At 42.3% G+C, this 24,084-nt stretch overlaps 1 protein-coding gene across 1 annotated transcript in view; it reads right to left on the reverse strand.

The window, feature by feature from the left end:
• The window catches only part of plxna4 (plexin A4), a 210,804-nt gene that overhangs the window by 32,936 nt on the left and 153,784 nt on the right, over positions 1–24,084 (reverse strand). Inside the window, exons 9-20 of the mRNA XM_041963491.1 lie at positions 18,811–19,011; positions 17,769–17,865; positions 15,818–16,008; positions 12,387–12,538; positions 11,051–11,174; positions 9,392–9,528; positions 8,689–8,856; positions 8,331–8,424; positions 6,264–6,503; positions 5,118–5,264; positions 4,061–4,295; positions 3,636–3,778 (exon numbers count right to left, since the gene is read on the reverse strand). Coding sequence (XP_041819425.1) covers positions 3,636–3,778; positions 4,061–4,295; positions 5,118–5,264; positions 6,264–6,503; positions 8,331–8,424; positions 8,689–8,856; positions 9,392–9,528; positions 11,051–11,174; positions 12,387–12,538; positions 15,818–16,008; positions 17,769–17,865; positions 18,811–19,011 — 1,929 coding nt within the window. The remainder of the gene's footprint in view (positions 1–3,635; positions 3,779–4,060; positions 4,296–5,117; positions 5,265–6,263; positions 6,504–8,330; positions 8,425–8,688; positions 8,857–9,391; positions 9,529–11,050; positions 11,175–12,386; positions 12,539–15,817; positions 16,009–17,768; positions 17,866–18,810; positions 19,012–24,084) is intronic.

Raw genomic sequence — 24,084 nt, forward strand, 5'->3', positions numbered from 1 at the left:
GACCTAATTAGTCAACAGCTTATTCGTCTGAGATCAGGTTTATAGATATTGACAAAAACTTAAGTACATGAAAATCAGTGTAGTAATACATGGAAGTAATAAACTGTGTTGGACAGTAACTAGTTACATGTAACAGAGTTATGTAATCAAATTACAAAATAAATGTAACTGTTATCCATTACAGTTACTGAGTTTTATGTTTACAAAGAGGTTACATTTGAATGTATTATTTTTGGTCAAAAGCTTATGTTGGATATATTCATTCTTTGGCTCTGCATCTTTTCACTGTGCAGGAATGCTTTCTTTTGGCATATTTCCAGACAACGCAGGTCAGCAAAGCCGTCGAGACGAATTTCAGTGTAACACCATCAAGAGTAGGAGCTGTCGCTACATCTAGACCGCCTCCATTCATTAGACAGAATGCACTCAAATTTTGAACGTTGTTTTTGATTGGTTCTCGTTTGAATTTGCACCATCTCTCCTCTGCCAATCAGATCTATAATTTAACTTGATGTTTTGAGTCTTGTGGTGAGGTTTATACTGCCTGGTTTACACTGGCTTCACCCCATCTGGTTTTAGGCCTTTTCAGCTTTATTTCCCAGTTTAGACCACTTGTTAGAAAAATATAAGAATAAAGTTAATTTAAACACAAGATACTTGTGCTCAAAAAGAGGATTCATTCTCAGTGAAGAACCTTGGAGCTCTAATCTGCCTCTATACCTGCCAAAGAGCAGTGATTCCTAACACGTCTCTGGGGGTCATCAGGTGGAAACCTCCCTTCAACAGTGTTTCGCCTACTTAGTCCCACTACACCTCCAGGAGGTTAGGCAGTGAACTCCGGCGTCCCAGAGTCACCCCCCCTAGTGCCAGTTCACACTGCTCCTACACAATCCAAACAGCACCGCCACGTTCAACTGACCCAGAGATGCTCCAGGTAGTGGCCAGTACCGATGCTACCATTTAACTATTGCTAATGCTGATGCTAACCGCTAGGAAGAACAGAAGAACCTATACTGTTAATGTTAATTGCTAGCTACCAATACTAACTGCTAAGATACTATCATACTCTCACCGCTTTAGCTATTGTTAGCTGCTACAATGCTACCACAGGCCTAGATGCCACATGTAACTGCCGATTGCCACACTACCATCATCTACCCCTGCCTCTCACCAACTGCACCAAGAAAAAGCGGGGTGGGAATACAAACCCTGGTTCGGGTAGGGGATAGAAAATAAAGAGGTAGAGTCAAAAGATGAAAGTAGGGATTGGATACAGACCCTTGTTCGGGTAGGGGGTGGAAAATTTAGAGGGTGCTGAAGGTGGAGGCCTAAACCACCGACTAGATTTAACAGCCTCTTCTAACATTTCCTTCAAGAAGCAGCAAACCCTACCATTTCCTTCAAAAAGCAAACAAAGCAGGAAAACAAACCCTAACATTTCCTTCAAGAAGCAAACAAGACAGGAAAACAACCAAAAAGATCAAAAAACAAGCCAACTCTGTATCTTACCACGCACACTCACCTGAGCAGGCCGCATGGTCCCAAAGAGAGACTCTAGCTGGCCACATACATACGTATAAGCATTACTTGAATTAACTAAATTAACTAAATGAATATGAATTAACTGAAATAGTTACAGTACAGTTACAGTGACGTATAGTTCCTCTCCTTACTCTACTGGTGTAATTGTCAGCTAACACATCACCTTTATAAGCAATGATGGGAAGCAGAGAGAAATAGAATGCAAGGAAGAAAAAGGAATCTCGGGAGATGGGGCGTTTAACATCTTCCTGCTTTTGTTACGTTTAGTCTGAAGGTTGAGAATAAAGGCAGGAAAACACTAAACCTCTTGAGGGAATGTTTATTACTTTGATGGTGCTGTGTTCCACACTAATGCAAGTAGAAAGGGAGTGCAGCGATGTGAATTCCCCTCGTCTGCGCCCAGATTGTCCCTGCACCATTTATACCAGTCACTTACTGCACACGCTTCTTTTCTCGTTTTTTTTCATAAACAGCACCTATTGAGATTACGTTTTTTTGTTTTTTTTATCTGTCAAGAGCACTCGTGGTAAGACAGCATCTCTTTGTACCCAATGCAGCTGTCATCCAGCATATGCTCTGTCTTTTACCTTTCCTGGAGGAACCCCTTGTAATCTGCCGGGAGCTATTGTTAAGTTGCAAGTCTAATTTCATACCGCCTGGCAGGATGTGTACAGTCTTCGCATGTGCACATGTGTTTTGTGTGTTAGCATTTGCTTTTTTTGGGGCTTGTACAGTATATATGAGCATGTGAACATAGGCATACATGAAAATCTGGGAAAACTCTGAAGTGTGTGTGTGTGTGTGTGTGCATGTTTTATGCCTTCTTTTGTATGTGCCCAAATAAAATGTATTGTTCAGTACCATGACAGAAAAGTTTTTCATGTCTCTTGGGATTATGGAGAGACAGTGCATTAAAACAGCAAAATGTCCTTTAACGTGACACTGTTGGGAAAATAGAGGGAAAGGAAGTGATATTGACTGCTAAAAATAGACCTTAACAGTTACATGGAACAAATAAAATGTCAAGAAGCAGGCTTTATTGAGCTGACAAATGCCAGACTATATTCTGATGCATCTATCTATGTGTAATTCTTATTTCAACTGGAAGCCTGGTGTGTTTTTAAATATTTCAGTATTAAGCAAACTTCCCATTTTTTCAGTAAACCTTGACAGACTCTCCATCACCTGCGGTATTTCTAACTATCAAGAGCCCACAGTCAAAAACTTGACTTTAAATTGTCCGACACATCAATAACAATTAGGCAGCCATCAAGCGACAAGACAAGCCTGCTGCTTTTTTCATTAGGCTTCTATTCCGCATTACACTCATCATACAGATCGAAATTTATACCAATTAAAACATAATTAATATTGCTTATTACTGGGAAATTCTCATCAGGGATAGAGTGGCCAACCCTGTGGGCAGTGAAATGGGGGTCCATCATTCTTTTAATGGAACAAGACGACCTGCTCAATTATGGCTGTCTATCAATGTCACCACTGGGGATAAATGACTTGATTTTTTTCTTTTGCTTTCCTCCCTCTGATTGACTTTTAATTTGTTTTTGAGGTGGAGAGAGAAAACGGTGCAGCTTCTCATATCGTTGGAGTTATTAATGAGAGCGCGCTCCTGATTTGAGGGCTGCCTTGTTTGTTTTTGAAAAAGTGTCGCTGTCGGCCGTCAAAAGGCTTTTGTTTACCAGACAGCAACACAAACAACATCAGCGTCAATTTCACCTAGTGCGACCCACCGTATTGTTAATTTGTTTGCTCATTTTGCTCTCTTTTCAAATAAGGCTAATTGCATTGCGATTGTTATTTGATAGAGCCTGAAGAACAGGTACAAACACTTGTTGTTTGCAGTATTCAACTGGCACTAGGACACTAAATTGCCTGGGAAATTGGTATCTTCTGCTCTTCCATGAATTCCTATGAACTGCTGATCAGCACATCTGTATTTTTATTGTATCACCAATAAACACACACTTTAACAAGACTGTTTCAGCCAATCGCAAGGAGTTCCTTCGTTAAAACACACTTAAAACTGACTTAAAGGGCGCACACTATATATATAATCAGACAATCTAGCACACCTCCAGGTCTCTGAGTACAGGATGTTCCTCAATGCCTGGGAAGAGGACCCTCATGGTGTAGGTCCTGTAGTCCAAGAAGGGGATTCCTGCTCCATCCAGATCACTGGTCAGCTCATGGATGTCTGTCTGGAGCTCTGCAAAAGCTGATGGATGAATTTATGATCAACTCACTCATCAACACTCCGCAAATGCCACTTTTATTTCTGTCATACATGTTAAGCTTCTCACATCGAATGGATTCCACAGTCAACTTTTAGTAGTCTTAACAAAGTTGTAAATTGAGAGGGCTTTTCACAAGATAGTGAGTTGATATTTTCAACTTCAATTCAAAAAGTTTAGGATGTTTCCAAGTAGCACAGTCCACTGGTTCTATTGAGGAGGGAACACTCAAAATCCATATAACCTGCTACACATCAAACTCTTACCCTCTTTGCACTCCAGAGCCACACGTGACTCAAGGTTGTCCATCTGCATCTGCAGCCTCTTCAGGGTCAGGTCACTCTCACGGGACTTGCGCTTGTAGGCAATGAGCACCACCACGATGAAGAGGATGAGCAGGGCACCAGCTGCAGCGATGCCAATGATTGCCGTGCTGCTGAGTGGGCTGTCGGACGTGATGTGGACCACACCTGGCGAGAACTCAATGCCACCCACACGTGCCTGTGATAGTGAAAGATTAAGAGGCAGATTACAATTACAGCCCGTACATAAACAAATAATTTACTTTCTTAGAAGACTTTCATAGGGAAGGGCCATATGTAAGTATCCTGCTTGGATACTTGAAATGTGAGGCAAGTAAGGTTCAGTATACCAGAAAGTTTAGCTTCCCTTAAATGTCACTTAGCAGTAATACTTGGAAAAGGAGAAGAAATGAGTGGCCATCAAATCCACATGGAACTGCAGTCTTCTTCAAGGCATAAACAGATCACAAATCTTTATGAACCATGACATAACATTCACTTTTAGATCCATAAAACATTTCTCTGTCTTCAAAATCAAAATCAAAGCTCAGACAGACATATTGATTTGCAATTTAAATGTGTACACACGTCTGTTTATTTGTGCACCCACCAACAGTCCATCTCTGCCTATGATGCTGGGTTCAGGTGGTAACATCAGGAAGTGCTTCATTCAAATTGGTCCCTCTTAAAACCACAAATGGAATCTTTATTGAGTTTACCGGGGCTCTAATCCTTCTTATTGAAGGCTTATTTGTTTGTCTTTTGTCTGCTTGTGGGTTCAGTAACAGGAACCACACAGCTGATTGGATTAGAGCTGTAGTCTGTCTCAAAGTGGACAAGAAGATGGATAGAAAGCAGCACATGGAATGTCCATCTGTCTGTAAAACTGTCAATCGATTGTAGGTCCGTCTGTCTTCTCCACCGTAGCCTGTCTATCTGTCATGTGTCTGTCTCTGTGTGTCTGTCTCTTTCTGTGTGTGTGTGTGCCTCTTGTCTTTGTGGCATGTGCTGTGATACTCACCAGGACCTTGTGTCGACCCGTCAGGTTGGGTGACTCACAGAGGAGCTGGGTCTCTGACACTGTTAACATGCAGGGCTTCTCGCCAATCAGAACTGTGTAGTTCAGCTTTCCATTACCACTATTGGTTGGTGGAAGGAAGTTCCGCCCCTGCAAGAGAGAATTGGGAGGTGAGAGAGTTAGGGGCCTACGCTATGGATAATGGTCTACATTGCGGTCTGCAATATTGATGTATATGAGTAGTATAGGCAGAGCTGTCTGTTCCTTTAACATTAATCTAAAACTGACAACACTGACAGTGGGTTTGCGTCTGATAGTTACATACATCAATATATATTAAACATAGAGCTGAGTGATACGACTGACGATGTATCAATATCACAACACTAAAGTTGTAATCTCGAAGATTTTCATTAAAATCAATGTCTATTATGTACTACTACTATTTAACGCTGAATGATTTAAGACAATAGTAATTAAGCCTATGGTTCAGTGATCAAAGTATTGCAGTATCCCCCCGCTAAAAAAATGCTGTATTATATTACTGCTAATGCAAATCAAACAGTTCTACTGCTGCAGCTTCACATTAAAAGCATTTAAATGGCAAAACACAAGTTGACTTTTATAATGACGCAGTCACAGGAAATGGTCATTTTAAGCCTTTTTTGACAGCAGATCAGTTTGAAATGTTGCAGGCACTGTGAGCTGTTACATGAAGAGCTGCAAGCAACAGGCTGCAAACCTCCAGCTTCAGCGAGGTAACCAACCCCTTTCAGTTTCACTGTGTCCTGCTGTTTATGGACTCATGACTTGTGCAGCATAAATTCAGATCACAGATGCTCCCAGAATCATGGAAAAAGTCCAAAATTTTTTGGCACTGATTTTACAATATCATCAAAATCACATAACAGAATCATATCGATGTGTGATGCACTTGGCTGTGAGTCATTGCTTCACGCATGTTAAACAAACTCTCCTGTATTGCTCGTTTTAATGGCCTATCAGAAACATTGATTTGTGTGACAGAATTTTGTAAAAGGCAAACAATGCTCAAATGATCATGGACTATATTGTACGATTCCACTGAGAGTAAGCAACTAACAATCAATAAATAGTGATTGTAAGTGTGGGTAATATCTATCCACCTACCTTCAGTATTATGGGTGATCCAGGTTTAAGCTCCAGCACCCCAGACACACTGAGTGGTTCAAACTCAGGATTGGGGTAGTAGATAAAGTTGGTGTTGTTGAGAGCCATGAGAGCCTGCACATCATCCAATTTAAAGCCGAACTCATCAGGTTTTTCAGGCACCTCTTGCTGCCTGGCCAGACTGATGGGCAGCTCTGGGGCCTGGCACAGCATGGATGTTGGGCTGAGCACCTGGCACAACTGTTAGAAGACAGAGAGTTAAACTATTGTGAGTGACTATGCATCAGTCCACATTATTCATATCATTTTTAATGGCTGGAGATCAATAAACCTCATACGCACATTATAACCAAGTTCCCTAATACCTCACTCATGCCTCTTTGCAGCTAAAGCTCTGACATACTGGTATTAGAACATGCACCAACCTCACTATACGCCAAGACATCCCATCAGCAGTTGGTGTGCATCTTTTATGTCAAAGGTTTACATTTCACCAAGGCCACTGGGGACTCAATTCAAACTGGCAGCTCCTCCATTTCAAAAAGAGCAAAGAAGAACTTGCTGGAGTATTTTCCTCAAAGAAAGCCACCAAATGAGGTGTAGTTGGAGAGCGTGTGCAGTCTCGCCACAATCAGGCTTTGATGTGTGAAGATTCAGGAGTGATAACTAGGTCTTACCCTTCCTTCATTACCCTCCAGAAAGACACCCCCACCCTCTCATCACGTCTCTATACCCTGTCCCTGTTATTCCTCTCTGTGATCTTTTCTTCTCTCTTTGACACATTCTTATTCTGTCACTCATCTTTCTCTATACCACTGTATTGCTCAATTACAGTGTCTCTTGCATCTTTTTCCAGTGTCTCACTCTTGTTTTGTGTTTTTTTTTTCTTCGCCCTGGTCTTTTATTTGACATTACTTTAAATTTGTCCTCTTTATTCACATCCTTAAGCCAGTTTTATAAACAAGCACAGATTGTCTGATCTGTCATTGTCATGCCACACGCCCTTCAATATCTCACTAACATCTCCATTCCTCTCTGTCTGTCAGGGCGTTGACAAATCAACCACCAGCGCAGGCCTCATTCAAAGACATTTCTGTCTCATTCACAGACATAAGACATTTCCACAGTAACCTCTGCCATGCAGCCACTCAAGCTATTGGCTGTCACTCTAATTGGCTCCTTGAACATCAAACTTGACAAATTCAGCAAGGTCTTTTGGACATCACTGACATGTATCGGGCACTGATGGAGAAAGGCAAGAGCAAAGAAAACAAAACAAAAAAACCCTCTCTGTTCACAAATGTCACTTAAAATGCTTAGAATGTATATTGTTTCCTTTGCTGTGTGAGACTGAGAGAGTGAGACATGGCGGCACATTATCCGCCGGCACATTTAATTTATGTTGGTTCAAAATACAGGCTGCTTGTACAGTAGTTCGAGACACAATGCCCTGTACAGGTGAGCACAGATGTTAAATGTGGCGGAAGGTCATGCTCAAATGGACCATGAAGATAGCGTTACCGCTTTTTGTTACTCCCTCTTCTTTCAATCAGATCACAGAGACCCTTGTATGGCTTTATCTATCCTCCCGTGGGTAAGAGGGTGAACAGAGGGGAGAAGAATTTGATAAGGGCTAATCTCTGTGGTTTGTAGCTTGGTGTCAAAACTTTCCTACTGTTACAAAGGTGTGGAGAGGAATGACATCATTCTCTATTAATTCAGTTGCAACCTGTTGATTTTCACAATGCCCCCTCAGTGTTCGCTGAGCTTTTTCCTTGACCCATTTACCTAAAAGTGGCACTGAGGCATTTAGTCATGCTCTGGAAAGGAGAAAATTACTGTGACATTCGCTACGGCTGACTTCCTTTGGGATATCTCGCTGACAAGGGAAGTTAGGGACTTAGGAACACCAAAAGAAATGTTTAAAACTCACACAAGCATACAGTAAAATACACAAAAAAACACATCAAAACCATAAATAAATACAAGTTAAAGTGAACACAGAAACCTTGGAGACCTTGGAGGCAGCCTCCTTTAATCATTCACATGGTGTTCCCAATCACTTACATTGAGTGTCTCATGGCTGTTATATTTGGCTCTGATGAGCGGGGTCTGAATGATGTCCAGGTTAGTTCCTGACACTGTCACTGGGGTATGTCCACTGTGTGTGAGAGAGAGAAGATTGACAACAGGAGTGAAAGGATTAGTCAGATTTTTTTTGACTGATGGTGATTCAAATTTCTCACTGGGTTAAATATTCGCTTAGGCTGCTGGTACAAAATTATGATGCAGTAGATTTTATTTGATCAGTGCTTAAAACTTTATCCCTGCTTTGATTTTTATTAACAGGCCTCAATTGCTGCAGCGCCTGCTTCGTTGGGATATCTGTACCCACAAAAAAAAGTTAATTGCCCTTGTGCCATACCTGTAGATGCTCCACTCAGGCTCAATCTTGGTGATGGTGGGATCTTCCACGTACTCAAATCGCAGGTCTTTCTGGAGATGAGCCTTGTCTATGCTCACAGACACGGACACGTTTCCATAGCCATTCAGGGAAGCGTGGGTCCTGCAGGTGAGCCACTGGCCACCCCTCCTAAGGTGATGATAGGATGATGTTATAGGTAGGACGCTTGTTATATTACTTATAGAGAGTACAGTGACCTCATGTAGACTTTTATGCAACAATATAGTACATTGTGTCAACAGCCAGGAGTCATTGCTTTGCAGTTGTCACTGGTGGTACAGATTATTAAATGATTACAAAACCAAATTTAATTTCATAATTAGACAGCTGAATGGTTGCTCAAGTGGATGTGGATAGATAGTTTAATGACTGAACTTGGAATTATACATTGATCAGTGTTAAGTGGTGGATTACAATAATACAATGTCTGTAATACTATGCCTTTTCCTAATAATTTATACTATAAGAAAATGCCAATTCCATCCCATGACGTTTAATTATTGTGTCAGTTTACATGAGAAAAAAACAACCTAGAATTGATCTCAGAGCTGTCAGATGGGTTTACTGCCTGTAGTTTGACTAACACTGGCTGTGACTGAGCTTTTAATTGACTGTTTAAGTGTGTGTGTGTGGTCGGATCAGCTCTGGCTTGTTCCCCACTAACCTCAGATAAGTGCATGGCTGGTCCTTAAACATGATTGACACGTTGCTCCCAGCATCAAGGTGGCTGCCGGTGATGTTGACAATGGTTCCCCCAGAGACCGGCCCTCGGCTGGGCTTGAGGTTGATAATCCTTGGGATCTGGAGTAAGGGCAGAGGTTGAGAGGTCACAAGTCAGTCAGCTGGTGAAATCAAGATTAATTAAAGAAGGGAACTAAATGCTAACAAAATACTGCCTTGAATGTACAAGGTAATGAAGCTAATCCGTAAGCAAGACTCATACAGTATTCAAAGTATGAGGCAAAATTAGAGAAATCCTCAGTGAGCTGGCAATAAATAAAAAAGGTGGAATATTTGATACACCCTGTGCTGTTTTTTCTATGCTAAAAGTTGAATTTGCACTGTTAATTTGATGTAATTTATGCACATAAAAACATGCAGTGAATAAATCAAAATGTTTAACTTTTTAATATTATACAGTTACACTATAATGGGCAACTAATGCTACCATAAAAAGCCCTGTGCTGTATCTTTTATTGAACAATATACAAAGCTAATGCCCAGTTGTAACTCCTTAAAAAAAACAAACCCCCTCTGTCCCTCAGTAATGGAAAAACATTTCTAAAATTAGAGGTTAAAACACAACTTGCCCCTACATGATAAGGTACGGGTTTGTTTTAATAAGGTGTGGGCCCTGGACAAAAATCTACTAAATTAGCATTCTCAGCTAAAAAGGCCTTGAAGTGTTAATATATAGCTGCCCTCACCTCTTTTGCATACACTTTTCTGTGGTGGAAAGATTTCAAACTGAAGTGACACAGCAGCAGCTGATGTCGTCCACTGGAAGCAGGGAATAAAGTAAATCCTCCTCCAGTTCACTGGACCTTCTTATAATCTCATCTCCAGCCTGCCGTGTGGTGTGACATCTAGACCTAACATCATATAATCCTGTGCAGGGACCCCCATTGAGAAATAAACCTTGGCCAGTTCCCATTAATGGACGGCAGTAAAAATGATATCACTGCATAAAATGAGGACATAATGGCAACAACTGCAAGTGAGTGTGCGAATATGTGTGTGTGTGTGTGTGACTAATGCTGATTAACTGTATATAGACTGAGTGTTGAAAGAACAAAGCAAGTGCGTTTTGTATGTTCTAATATGCTCAGAAAAATGTTTTTAGAACACATCAGTGTGTCCTTCTCATTCTGCACTCATTAGTGACTGCAAGTAATTCTCACTGCAGATATGCACATGAGAAGAATGCTGAGAAGGAGACTCTTGAACCAAGAACCATGTTGGATCACAGCCAAATATACAGGGAAACCAACACGTACATACAGCAGGTGAGAACACAGACCGACAACCAGCAAGGTGTTAACATGCAGAGGGTGACATATGCAGCATGGGTGCCATCCTGCTCATATAGGCAAAATGTTGTATGTAATGAATCCACCATCAGTCTTTGTGACTATCAAGTAATCAGAGGGAACCACCACCAAGAAACCAGAGGAAACACTGATGTTAGTGTACTGTGTGTGACAAAAAGGCAAATCCAATGATGCTGCAAACTACACTTATTTTCACTTTAAATATCATTCTTTTTAGTTAAAATGTCTGCATGTTAATACAAAAAAATCACATGTGGAAAGTATAGACTCACCACAAAATAGTAGTACTTGGAGGACTTCGCCATGAATTCTGGTCTGCACTCTCCAACCCCAACACAGACCTGCACGTTCCCAGTATACTGGCTCTTCTCGGCTTTACCCATCTCACATACGATCCTAAAAGAAACACACACATTGGCATAATCGTGGCATATATGAGAAAAAAAAACATATGGAAATGTATGTGCACGCACACCCAAATGTATATGCCTATACAAAAACCTGCTGCAGTTCCAGCAAATGCAAAGCAGATTATGTAATAAAAATGGACCTAAACCTTTATTAAAACCTCAATAAAATAATGTATTATTTGGCAGCGACTTCACCTCCAGCACACTGCCAACTTGTAGGGGAAAAAAAAGTAAAAAGTCTCTATCCTTTTACATATGACCTCAAATACAGCTACCTCTTCTGCTGGGTCAGCATTTGCGTAGGAAGTGCTGGCACACAACTTACTCTCTAAGCAGAATAAGCACTGGGTCTGTTGATAAGCCAACTTAAAACTAGTTTAAAATAATTTGATAGACGGCACCTGTAAGGGACCAAAGCTCTGGATTAAACTCAAATGTCAAATAAATGTAACCTCTTGAACTTTCTAAAATGATTATGGGACTGTGTGTGTGCTACTATGAAATATGGAGGCCTGAGTTCTTCTTTGCTGCCCACAGCAGACCGCATACAAGTTGTCTACCACTGTGACTTGTAGTCAAATCAAACTCCAATTTCATCTGGTCTACGGATTAGGCCAATTTAGCATTCGTTTAGCGGTTGTGTCATAGTGTCTCTCTTCCTGCCTTGCAAATACGAGCACACATGCACTCAAACACCCTGAGGTGAGGACTGACTCATGATCAGTTAGTCATGCTGACTTGTTATGGCTCTGTCGCGTGGGTAACTCAGGTAACACAGCGTTGTATCTGTGTGTGACTCAAGTGTCTTGTTCCCTGTAGGGCATGGAGTGCTTTCAATGGGATTATGGCATGTGAAGGGAGAGCAGAAACATTATGCTGAATTCATGTTTTAGCTTTGCTGCTGTTCCAAATTATAGTTTGACTTCTCCCTATGGTTCCAGTGCAGCTGGAAAAGGCTATAATCATAGATATTATGTACATTTTGTTCAACAAAATGGTGATTTACTTTACAGAAAAGCTTATTATCACCTGTAATTATGAGTATATGTGCTATTAATAGCTGCTATGAACTCGCTGCTGCCTCAAATGGGACTGAGTGCTCTGCAGGAATGTAAATTGAAACAAGGTGGGGATGGCGTGCTATTTATACAGCAACCTGCTACTTATATTCAACCATTAAACTTATCATCAGACTTACTGTTCGGCAGGAATGTAGCCGTCACGTATGGGGGTGCAATCCACTTCGGCCACCTTCACATTGCCCTGGATCTCTCTGAACTCCAGTCCCAGGTTCTCACCACGGATAGTCACGAGTGTGCCGCCTTCCCTGGGACCCCGGAGAGGGGTGATCTGTTGAAATTAGAATCCAGACTGATTACACTGGAGATGTGAATTTGTTTGTTTTCCTAAACAACAAGCATTAGTTCATTACACAAAGGCATATAATGTGTGACTGGGCAGAAGAAGATGAGAGGCAGTTTAATTTAAAACCTAAGTCAGTGACATTTTAGATGGAGGAAGTGACTCTCTCTTTGTCTCTTGTCTCTCCATGTTAAATCTGTCTATTTTTTCCATATTCAAATGTATTAAGTGCATTTATGTCACCATATTTACCAGAAATGTCTGACAGAAATACTGTCTAATAATCCAAAATAATAACTTCCCAAGACAACAACATTCCTACTTCTTAGTGTTTTGGTTCCTGTGAAACTTCTTTATGGACAAAGGTCCTCTGCAAAAAATATAGACGCTCAGGTGTAGACGGTGAAGAATGCAAGCTATATATTTATCATCAAATTCTTTTTATTTATCTTTTTGTGTATGAGTGTTAAGTGTTTTCCGTTCACACATTATGTAACTTGCAGAAAAAGTTACTTTGCTGAAGGGTGGGAGGATGAGGGTGGAGACAGCTGCAGGAAAGAGACAATAAACGACAACATAACAGCTCCAGTGACAGCCAAGGGGTCAAGACTCAGGGTCAAGGGATTGTCATTTCTCAATCCTGTATTCACTGAAAACCACAACAATATATTATATAAGATTAACTTAATACTTGGCATTGGGTGACATCTTTGCAGTAATCACAGTGTCCTTTGATTTATCAGTAGCATCTCTCATTGTTGATGAGGCGGTTCCAACATCCATCAGCACTTTACTCACACAATTACTTTTTGGCCAGCGCTTGTGTGTGTGTGTGTGTGTGCTCGCACATCGTCAGGCCGGCCCAGATGGATGGATGTTAGCGGCCGACACAGAATAGTCTGTTCCTATCTGTCTCTGCCAAACAGAAGTCCTCCATGCTGCATGCTGCAGACAGGAGCCCAGCTTTAATGGTGCTGTGTCACCATCCCCCTGAAAAATAGTGATCCCAAGGATTTTCACTGAGGCTGAGGCTCTCATCGCTTCTCTGCTCAGTATAGAGTTGGCAGCGTGGCCCCCTGCAGTGTTCACAGGTAGAGTGCTCTATGAGTGTGTGTGTTGGGCTTTATCTTATGGCTTGATGCTCCAGCGTGTTGTACCACGATAATTCTTATGTTACCACCACAAGTGCATCAAACTATTTCAATTTGGCTATCTGATTGTTTTTGAAGTTAAACTACTGGGCTTGAAAGGAACTAGCCAATCAAATGACAGAGGCAAGCTCAAGCCAGGTCATGCACAACACGAGTCCTGTGGCTGCCATGTGGGAGATATCGTGATTGTATGGTTCAATGTCTCTGATTAATAAGGCTCCCTGCTGATATCTTAATGGAAAAAAGAGCCTTCTGGGAACGTGGCTACAATACATGCAATTAAAAAGATTGCACACAATGCATCGTGGCTCTCCATTTATTAGCACATGTGGAGGATGGACAGGGAGAAAGACTTAAGGAGAAATAGTGAAGGAGAAGGAAGAAGCGAAAGAATGAAAGAGAGAGAGAAGGGGAGACGCAATGAGGCGTTGATTAGATTTGTGACTTTGACAAGATAATTGACGGTTGGGTAGAGGCAAACGCTTAATCACTTCTCTCTCTCTCCCTTTCTTTTTCCATCCTCCTATTGCGAGTCTCTCCCTCTCATATTGTTGATGGGAGATGTCATTATAATGAAGCGTATTAGAATGCATTAGGGCCCCAGTCGTCTTGGAAAAGTCCTCACTCCTCACCCACTGACAGTTTTTATGGGGGACGTGAGAGGGCTGCAATATGTCCCTGCTGCAGCTTCAGGGATGTAAGGAGAAATACAGGGCCCATCTCCAGGAATAAATCCACTGCTCAGGGTGAAGACAAACACTAGACTGGAGGAATGATTGAGTGCACCCGACTGATCCAGACTCTTTAATAAGTGCAACGAGGGACAAGATATCACATCACCTTCCTCAAGAGTTGATTTCATTTTTCCTGCATAAAACTAATGGTTTGGGTTATCAAGTAGTTGAAGATAAGGTGATTAAGAGACACCACTGTCCTCAGTGTCCAGTCCTCCTTTACTGTATTCAGGAAAACTCCTGGAGACATTGGAAAAATTTTGCTGTAAACCAGCCGTGGATCTGTGGAGATTCATGTCAGATTCATGGTGTATTCAAGGTTACAAGAAACAATGGGGCTTACGGGGCTGCTTTCAGTAAATCTCCAACGAGGTCGGCCACTTATCTCTATGCTGGTCTGTGTAGGATGATGTAGCGAGTGGAGAGGGGAGGAGGGATTAACCTTCCATTCCTGTATCCCTCTTCCCTCCCTGCGTCCAAACCCATCACTCCCCGGGACACCAAATGGGATTCCCCCTTCTGTCTTTTTTATCCATGCTTTGCTTCATCCCTTCATCCCTAGTCAGTCACCATCTGCTGCTAACTCTCCTCCTCAGGAAAAAGGATGCAGAGAGGACCTTCCATCATATCCATCAGGGGGAGGGGATGGGGAGAGTGTAGGGGTCTTCTTTCACCCCTTCAGCCTCATGTGACTCTATTCTGGCTCAGTCTACTCATCCGTCACCACTTCTCTTTCATGTAAACCCAATTCATCCTCCTCTGTCTTCATCATTCCATCAATCTTTCCTTTGTATCCCTTTATCCTTCTTCTCACTGACCCTTAGCCCTGCTGCTATTGGCCCGTTCATATATTCAAGTCTATTGGGCTCAGACGGTGTCTGTGGTTTGCAGGAGCTCACTGGGTTAAAGTGGGGGTTTGTGGGGACATCTGTGCAGAGTTGATTGATAACTAACAAGAATGGTGATGATTTCTCTTACTATCCAAGGGTTTGTACGGACACATTGAGAGTAAGAGAAGAGTAAACAGAAAAGACATCTTAAAAAAATAACTCACATGATTGCTATGATTCTACTATATCATTATCGTTCAAACTTTTGATGAGAGAAATGTGTAACTGCACTGTAATATATATTGCTCCTCACAAATGCTGTCAGACTGAATAGCTGCTGGTGACTCACAGCCTCTGCCATTATGTTGAAATGATCAACTGCCAACGCTGTCTCGGGGGTGATGAATGTGAGTACGTCCCATCACTGCACTGTAATTATGTGTATGTGTTTATGTGAGGCCTTTGAGTTAAACGGCACTTGCATTAATGTTGGTATTGCTTGGCACATGTAGGTGCTTGTGTGTAAAATATGTAGCGCATGTGTGTCCCGACCTGCGTGATCCGTGGGTGAGTGCACTTGCTGTTGATGCCGTTGTGCTCCAGCCACTGGTTCTCGGGGTGGGGGCAGTGCTGCTTCAGGGTGCAACGGTTCTCTCCTTTACACCAAACGCACCCGAACAGCGGGTCTGCCTTCAGACACAAACCGCAGCTTCCTCGCTGGGCGTCACACTTGTACAGATGGACTGTGCAGGAGGGAGGAAGGGATTGGACAGAAGGAGGGAAGGAAAGTGAGTGGTAAGCAAGGGAAGGTCACAAGAGAGGGTGGAGAACTCAAGTGAGAAACCTTTATACAAATGACTACAGAACAGCAAATACATGCAAATTTATTTTGTGCAAAAGCCTCTAAAATGATGGACAAACACTTCAAAACACATGACAAACTAAAATTTGGGTTGTTTACCAGAATCTCTCAGCGTCTGTCAGCTGCTGTTTGAATATGCGAACAACAAACTGAACATTTTGAGAGCGACATTTGTTGATATCTTTGTCTCGTTATCTCTCCATCTATCATCATCGCTATATACCCCCCCTTCCCTCTCTCTCTTTGAGTTTCCTACACTGCTGCCTCTCGCCTCTGCTCACCCACCGCAGATTTCACATATCATCTCCATGGCAACGGGCCAGCCACTTTCTTTTTAATTGCCATTAGATGCATGTGTGATCTGTCCATCAAATGATGCCCTAAGAGCTGCTTCCTCCACAGGCAAACAAAGGTAGGAGGAGGGTAGAAGAGGATTCTCTAGTTCAAGCATTTCCCTCTCTTTCTCCAACTTTCATAGCTTCTTTGATTTTACACTTATGCTCAAGGATATGTTTTGTACTCTGTATTTGCCTCAGACACACATGCACACAACCACAAATGCACACAAACACTGTGCAAACTTTGCCTTACAGCACAATGTCATGTTGGAATATCACCCACATTTTAACAATACGTTTCCTTTGCCTGACTCCACTGCCTTTGGTTAAAATGAGTTGTTTTCCTGTCAGAGAACTACAACCCCCAGCATGCTGCTGTTTCCTGCCCCAGCATGGATCACTCACAGTGGTGGATCGCCAGTGGCCAAACTGAATCAAGCTCAGCAGCTGAATGCTTAAAAATTCAGCTCTGAGCTGTAATTTCACATATACTCTGAGTAGATGGAGAGTCGGACAGAAAACAAATGAGAGGCAGTGAAATATAGCATATGCTGCACCTATCTGTGCTCCACAAATCCTGGCCAGCCTGGAATAATAATTTAGTTTAGAGTTCAGTTTAATTTTTATTATTGGTTATTTATTAGCATAGTTTTGTTCAGCTGTGTCTAGATGTTTTTTTTTTTTTTTTTCCATTACAGCTCTTCTGAAATTTATGCCAGTAAAGCACATTGAATTGCTGAGATGAGAAAAATGAAATGAAGGGAGGAGGAGAGGCAGTGGCGACAGAGATGGATAGATTGCCAAACTCCCAGAGCGGTGTTGGCAGAGCAAATAAGGGAAACAACTGAGAAGAAATAATATTTGTGAGGAGGCAAGAAAATGGAATTTAGAGAGTTTAGATGAGACAGACAGACAACAGCGAAGAGCAGGAGAGACGTATAGACAAATGGAGAGAGATGGGACAGGAAAGAGAGACCTACAGAAAGACGGCGTAATTGAGGATGTGTTAAAGTTATCCACTCTACATGAAAACATCAGGGGATGAATGCTGCACCTCAGCACACCGCTGCCTGTTGCCATGGAGACCAGCTCCAGGGGCAACAATGGGGAGGCAGTGGCTTTAATGTGTGTTTGTGTCTATATGTGTGTGTGTGTGTGTGTGTGTGCGTGTGGTTTCTTATGATACTATGAGAACTGTGGGAAGAGCTGATATGGAGTCACGTGTGTGTGTGTGTGTGTGTGTGTGTGTGTGTGAGCCCATGCACTTGAGTGCACACATGCTCGTGCCTATGTGCATGCTCACCTTTGTTGTGGGCGGGGTTGTCGATGCTGAAATCTCCGTTCCAGATGACGGTCAGCTCTACGGGAAGACTGCTCATTTCCATCCCATCATAGAAATACTATCGCCATGGCAACCAGGGAGAGAAAGTGGGAGAGAGACGGGAAAGACAGGGAGAGAGAGAGAGAGGAGCTGTTGAGCTACTTTAAACTGTCTATTATGGCTTAAGTCCAAAAGGCTCTGGTATCACAATACACCTTTGAATGCAAAACATATCATCAACAGGTGGCTGCGGACTCAGTGCACACACACATGAACTCACACGATGTATCCAGAAAAACACAGAGAGCTTTCAAAGATGAGGTTATTTTTCATGTGGTTCTGTAACGCTAGCAGCATGGAGGGTTCGTGCTAGAATCATAATTTTACGCTAAATTACAGTTTCCCTCCTTCACTGCTCAATCAAAGTACAATATTTGGATTGTAGTGCGATTATACGCAGAAATCCTGCAGACACTTCTACACACAGACACTGACACACACTCAGAGTGATGAAGACAGACAGCAAGATGAGATGTTATTGTATCAACAGATGATTAGCATCGAGACCAGCATAAAGCCTTTTTCATGCTAGTCTTTCATTGCTGTCAATGTATTATTCAGTCAGTGAATGGAGCATGATCGCAGGGAGGGTTGTGTAGGAGAGACAAAGTCTGGCTCTTGTCTCATCTACCCACTGTCTAGCTAGAAAAGGAAAGCTGGAATCAGTGTGGGCTATATGTGTGTGCGAGAGATTGAAAAAATATTACAGTCATCTTTATAGGAAAACTTTATAGGGATAGGGCGTTTTTATAGCGATTGCGTTGATGTGTGGGTGGGTGGTGGTCAATGATGATATCCCATAGAAACTGGCAAGTAAAACACACACACGCGCACACACACGCGCGCACACACGCACACACACACACACACACACACACACACACACACACACACACACACACACACACACACACACACACACACACACACACACACACACACACACACCCATCCTCATCCTCACCGATGTGTTTTGACACTGCACTGAGGAGCTGTTGAAGCGCAGAGCAGGAACTCTTTGCTCGTTTCCCTGGATGGTCAGCAGACACTCATACCCCCTCTGTCCAGACTGGGGCTGCGGGAGGTTCTTTGCCTGTAGGGTGATAGGCTTTACCACGTTGACCGGCACAAGGATCCTATCTGCAGGCAGCAACTGGGGGCACCCCTGGAAGAGAGACAAAAAGACAATAAAGAATTAGTGGTCAACTATGAGTCTTCTCACCAGGATTAATATGCAGAGGAAAATATTTTGGCCAATTTTGGCATCACAGATAAGGCAATTCACATTACTGATCTAAAATTACCTCTGTATGGACTACTTACAAATACCCAATAAAACTGACTAGTTTGAGCACTGCTTTGATTTATTATTACTGATAATGAATTGATACTAGTTTTTATAACAACTTTTATTCCTGTGTGCTTTTACTTATATTGATGAAAATTCTTTATTAGGAGGTTTTTGAGAGAAAACTCTTGGCCTGGTAGTTGCAGAATACGGTCATGCAGAGTAAAGTATTAAGTGCTTTATAATGACTAATAAAGAGACACTATGCTACTGATATGCACGCTAATAAGCATTAGGTAACTGTTAATTAAGTACACTAAGTTAACTACGCTGAGGATGGTTGCTAATTGCATCGGGAATATTCCAACAGTGTGGCTGCTATGCAGTGTACTGCAAACTCACAAAGCCATCAGTGCTCTCGTCATTTATGTCGTTAGGTACCGTACCTCACCAACACTGGCTTAATTGAATGGCATAGCCACTTCAGTGTGTGCTGCTCTCACTGTTACGTGCTTGTATTTGTGACAGTTCCTACGGTGTCAAGAGTGAGTCTTTTGGTTAGACAGTCCTAGGACCTGCTCACATTCACTGCGAGTGAAGGGCCAGCTCAATGGGTACTCCACCGTCATCATCCACAGGACGGGAGCATTAATGAGATGATGAAACAGACACTCACACAAAAATGAGAGGAGCTCTCAGTTTGGTTTTTGTGTTCAAGTTTTTGTTCATGAGGAACAGATGTCACTGATGGATCAAAATAAGGTTGCAGTAATTAGGCAAGAATGACTGACAGAGAGAGAGAAAGGGAGATGAGTCACTTAGCAATTGGAGGTCTAAAATTAACAGCCAATCAATTGAGGTGAGAGTACATGCCTAAATATAGAGCACCTATTACTTGCCTGAAAGATGTAGAGGAGAGGAGGAAAGAGGAGGACAGGTGTGGAGAGTAAAGAGATAGACAGAGAGGAGAAAAGGACAAACAGTGGAGGACAGATAGAAGAAGGGAAAAATAACAGGTGACTGACAAGCAGAAGTGAAAGGTGAAGAGGGAAGTAAAGGAGGGTAAAGATAGTAAATAGAGAACAGCACTTCCCTAAACTGTTTCATGTTTCTGCTGAGGAGTGGTGGTAGAGAGAGGGAGCGAAATAGGCAAAATGAGAGAGAGGAACAACAAAAGAACAGAGCGACTGAAAGAGGCAAAAAATACCATTAAGCATATGCGACAGGAGGAGCTTTAGAATGTCAAAGAGGCTGAAGGAAAGAGGGTGAAAAGAAGGAGAGAAGATAACGGGAGCCCCCGCACGGTTGGAGCTAGGGGGGAGTGAAGCATAGCGCACGTTGAACTGGGTGATAACACTTGTTTGAAGTTCATTAAAAGCCACTTGATTGGGTTAGGCTGAGTGACTGACTGGGTGGCTGCGTGGCGAGAGAGAGGGGAACACTCTGTGACACTATTCACAAAGTCATTATAGATAAATGACAAACAGGGTGAGCGAGTTCAGCGGTGGAGGAGAGGAAGGAAGAGGTGGTGCATGCCTGTTTGCTCTCCCAAATCTCATTTTCCTAAGAACGAGGGGTCGTATTTGGAGAATGAAAATGAGTGGGAGAGCAAAGAGAGATGCGATCCATTTTTAATCACATCTCTTCCAGTTAATACACTTGAACAATAGGTACAATAAATATGATCTGGTTTGTGGAAATGAAGGCATGGGAAGCACTGGGGTATGACCTAACACGGTGACTAAAGCTGAATCCTGAAGACACAGATCTACGCAGATAGGGGCATATGGTGATTGGATTGTGTGCATGCACGCACACGCACGCACGCACACGCACACGCACACAGACACACAGACACACAGACACACACACACAGCTAAAATGCACTGTGTTTGAAGTGAAAAAAACTATGCCTTCTTTGGTGGTGCTTCTTTGCATACTGACCTTTACCACAGCTAACATCTGACAGGCTACCAAGGTTTCTGGGAGTGAGTCAGGTTTCTGGGAGTCAGGTCAGCATTCTGAAGTTTAACATCTGGGGAAATCAGGTCTAGGTCTCCATTTAAGGACTTGTTATTGCAAAAATGAACTGACTGATGTTGTATCTGGCACATGGCATGGGGGTCATTGACCATGTATATTTGTGCTAGGGGGTCACTAACCAGAAACGGCAGTACACTCCACACATGGACACTGAACAGCCATGTGTACCATCATGTTAGCAGACAAGTATAAAAAAAGCAGCCAAACCTTTCTTGCTCCTCACGGATTCTATTTATACTCTGTGCATTGTTATTGTCCACACATGTGCGAATGTAGCCTGAACTGACACTTGACACTGTCTGCATAGCTCAAGGTTCTTCCCTTCATTCTTGTACATACTAGCAGATTCAAGGTTAACACACATTCAATATGAATGCAAACAGATACAGAGAATAAACTACAGCCTTGGAATCTCATTACAGTACAAGATAAACGCCACCAGTCAGAGTCAGACAGCATCTCTTGCATCATCTGCCTTTATGACAACATGTCAGGGAGAAAACTTCAAAAAGGAAATTCAAACAGCTGCTGACTTCACACTCATGCACACATATACACTATTTCATTAAAACCTACCACAATTCTCTTTACAACATTGGCATCAAATTATATTTTTTTACACTCCAAATACATACTCATGTAGTGTCGGGTAAGTGATCATACAGTTGCACTTAAACACACTCTTTCATGCATACACAAACAATCACAGGTTTATTTAACCCCATAAACTAAAGCTCTGTGATTGTGAAGCAGGGTTCACCTACTGCTACAGATTGTACACACTCACACAACTGCACACTGTCAACCTTGCCAGAAGTATAAACTGTCATTCCTCATGCCTGTTCAAAATCAGTAAAATCTTAATTCCCTTTTTAAGTTCCGTGACAGAGGTAACAGCAAAATGCAAAAGCTCAAAACACAAAACAGATGGTTTACATGCGGGAACAACAATGAAAAATTCAGAATGTGGCAGGAAATCTGCAAGCGAGCATGTATGCTGGTACACTGTTTTTTCCCCTACTTAGCTCTGATTTTACTATTTGAATGTATTCATACACACTCAGACACAGTAATATAACACACCGTGATCGTTGCCAGCAGTTCCTGAGGCCAAATGGGCTTTCAGTGGTTTGGACAAACACGTGTATATGCTAGTTGGCTACTGACGCTGGTGGTGTTGGCAGTGATGCTCGCTGTCGCCTGTTAAGATTTATGTCAACATTAAGTTGATCTAATGTCAGTGCATTTATTTCCAATCCCCACCTTCTCAACCCCCAACAGCTGAAGTGCGATAAATAACAGAGGAATGCAGATCACAGATTTGTGCACGCTAACCACATCCTACATGCACATACTGTAGTTGTGCGCTGGCACACAGAATACAAGAATTAATTTGTAAATCTTCACTCAGTCAGGCTGCATACTGTTAACTGCTTGAACTCTGATAGAAGGATTCTTGAGTCATGGGTTTGAAGAAATTTAATTTAACCAGGCAACATGTACAGTTTTACTCCAAACTAATTTATACATGTGGACAGAATCATAATGTAGAGAGTACAAGCAGAATCTGTGAAGAACAGGTTAAGTTCTGAAGCTCTTGTCCTTGTATGCTGACATGAAGCAACACGTGTCTGGTCAATGTCCATGTGTGAAGCCTATTTGGGTGTAATGTCAATGATCCTAGAGCACAAACATGTCTGGTCAGTGACCCCAGGCCTTGTGCCAGACACAACATCAGTTTGTACGTACCAAAACAAACCTGATGACACCAGATATTAGCATGCAAAATATTGACCTGCCACGAAAGCTTCAGGTCAGCATACAAAAAGTTCAAATCAGCCTTATCAGACTCTGATAAGAGGAGGTAAAGGAGGAGATGGGGTGCAAAAGAGATATGGAAGTATGGTTATCATATAAAAGCTTTAAGAGTAAGTTCAAAATACAGTAAAATTGATAATTAAATCACGTATCTTGCCTCCACTGGTATTGCCACAAACTGTTATTTGCATTTGTGGCGTTCACGTAATGTCCAAATTGTCCTATCTGCATGGGTTACCATGCGAGGTAAGCAAGAAATTTGTAATTTGGGTGAAGCAACCCTTTAATATATTTTTTTCCTGGCTGAGGAAAGAGATAGCTGCTTGGTCAGTAGGAGGCGAGAGAGACTACAAAGTGCTGTACCTTCTAGATGTGAAGCAGACTAGTTAATGCATGTGTTTTGTGTCTTTTTCATGAAGGTGTGAACTCTGGTGAAGGTCCTACAGTCATGTAATCCAGGATGTGCACTAGAAAGAGAAAGGTACCTGTCAATAGCATGACTCATCATAACCACATAATAAGCCCTGACTTCTGAAAACCAACTGGGCGCCACTCTTTTTTTCCCCATGTAATTATCCTTCATTCTTCCTCCCTCCATCACTGACTCATTGTTTTCTCTGACCTCACCTCTGATTCTCTGTCACGCTCATACTTTATCCCTCCTTCATTTATCTCTCTCCAAATCCAGCCTGTGTTGTTCATCCTATCTAGCTCACTGACCCTTCTCATTTCTCTTATCAACTCCCTCTCACTGATTCTCTGTCCTCCTCTTGTTCCTGACTTCGTTTCTTCTCTGGGACCTACTTAGATCTGATAATTGGAGGCTGGTGGGAGGTGTGAAGGGTGGAGATAGGGAGAGTGACAGAGAGTAGGCAGCGGAGTGGGAACTGTGAATGTGAAAGCCCTTGGCATAGTTTGAAGCAAGGAAGGAGGGAGTGAAAGAGAGAGAGGCCCATAATTATAGCAGTGTAAGGTGTGAAGATGAAGAGGATCTTAAGTTTTCATACAGTACACGTCCACACACACACATGCACACACCTTGCGGTTACCAAGAACTCCCCTTAACTGGCCTCTGTTTTATCATCTCCT

This window comes from Chelmon rostratus, chromosome 22 (genome assembly GCF_017976325.1).
Source record: "Chelmon rostratus isolate fCheRos1 chromosome 22, fCheRos1.pri, whole genome shotgun sequence".
NCBI classification, from domain to species: Eukaryota; Metazoa; Chordata; class Actinopteri; order Chaetodontiformes; family Chaetodontidae; genus Chelmon; species Chelmon rostratus.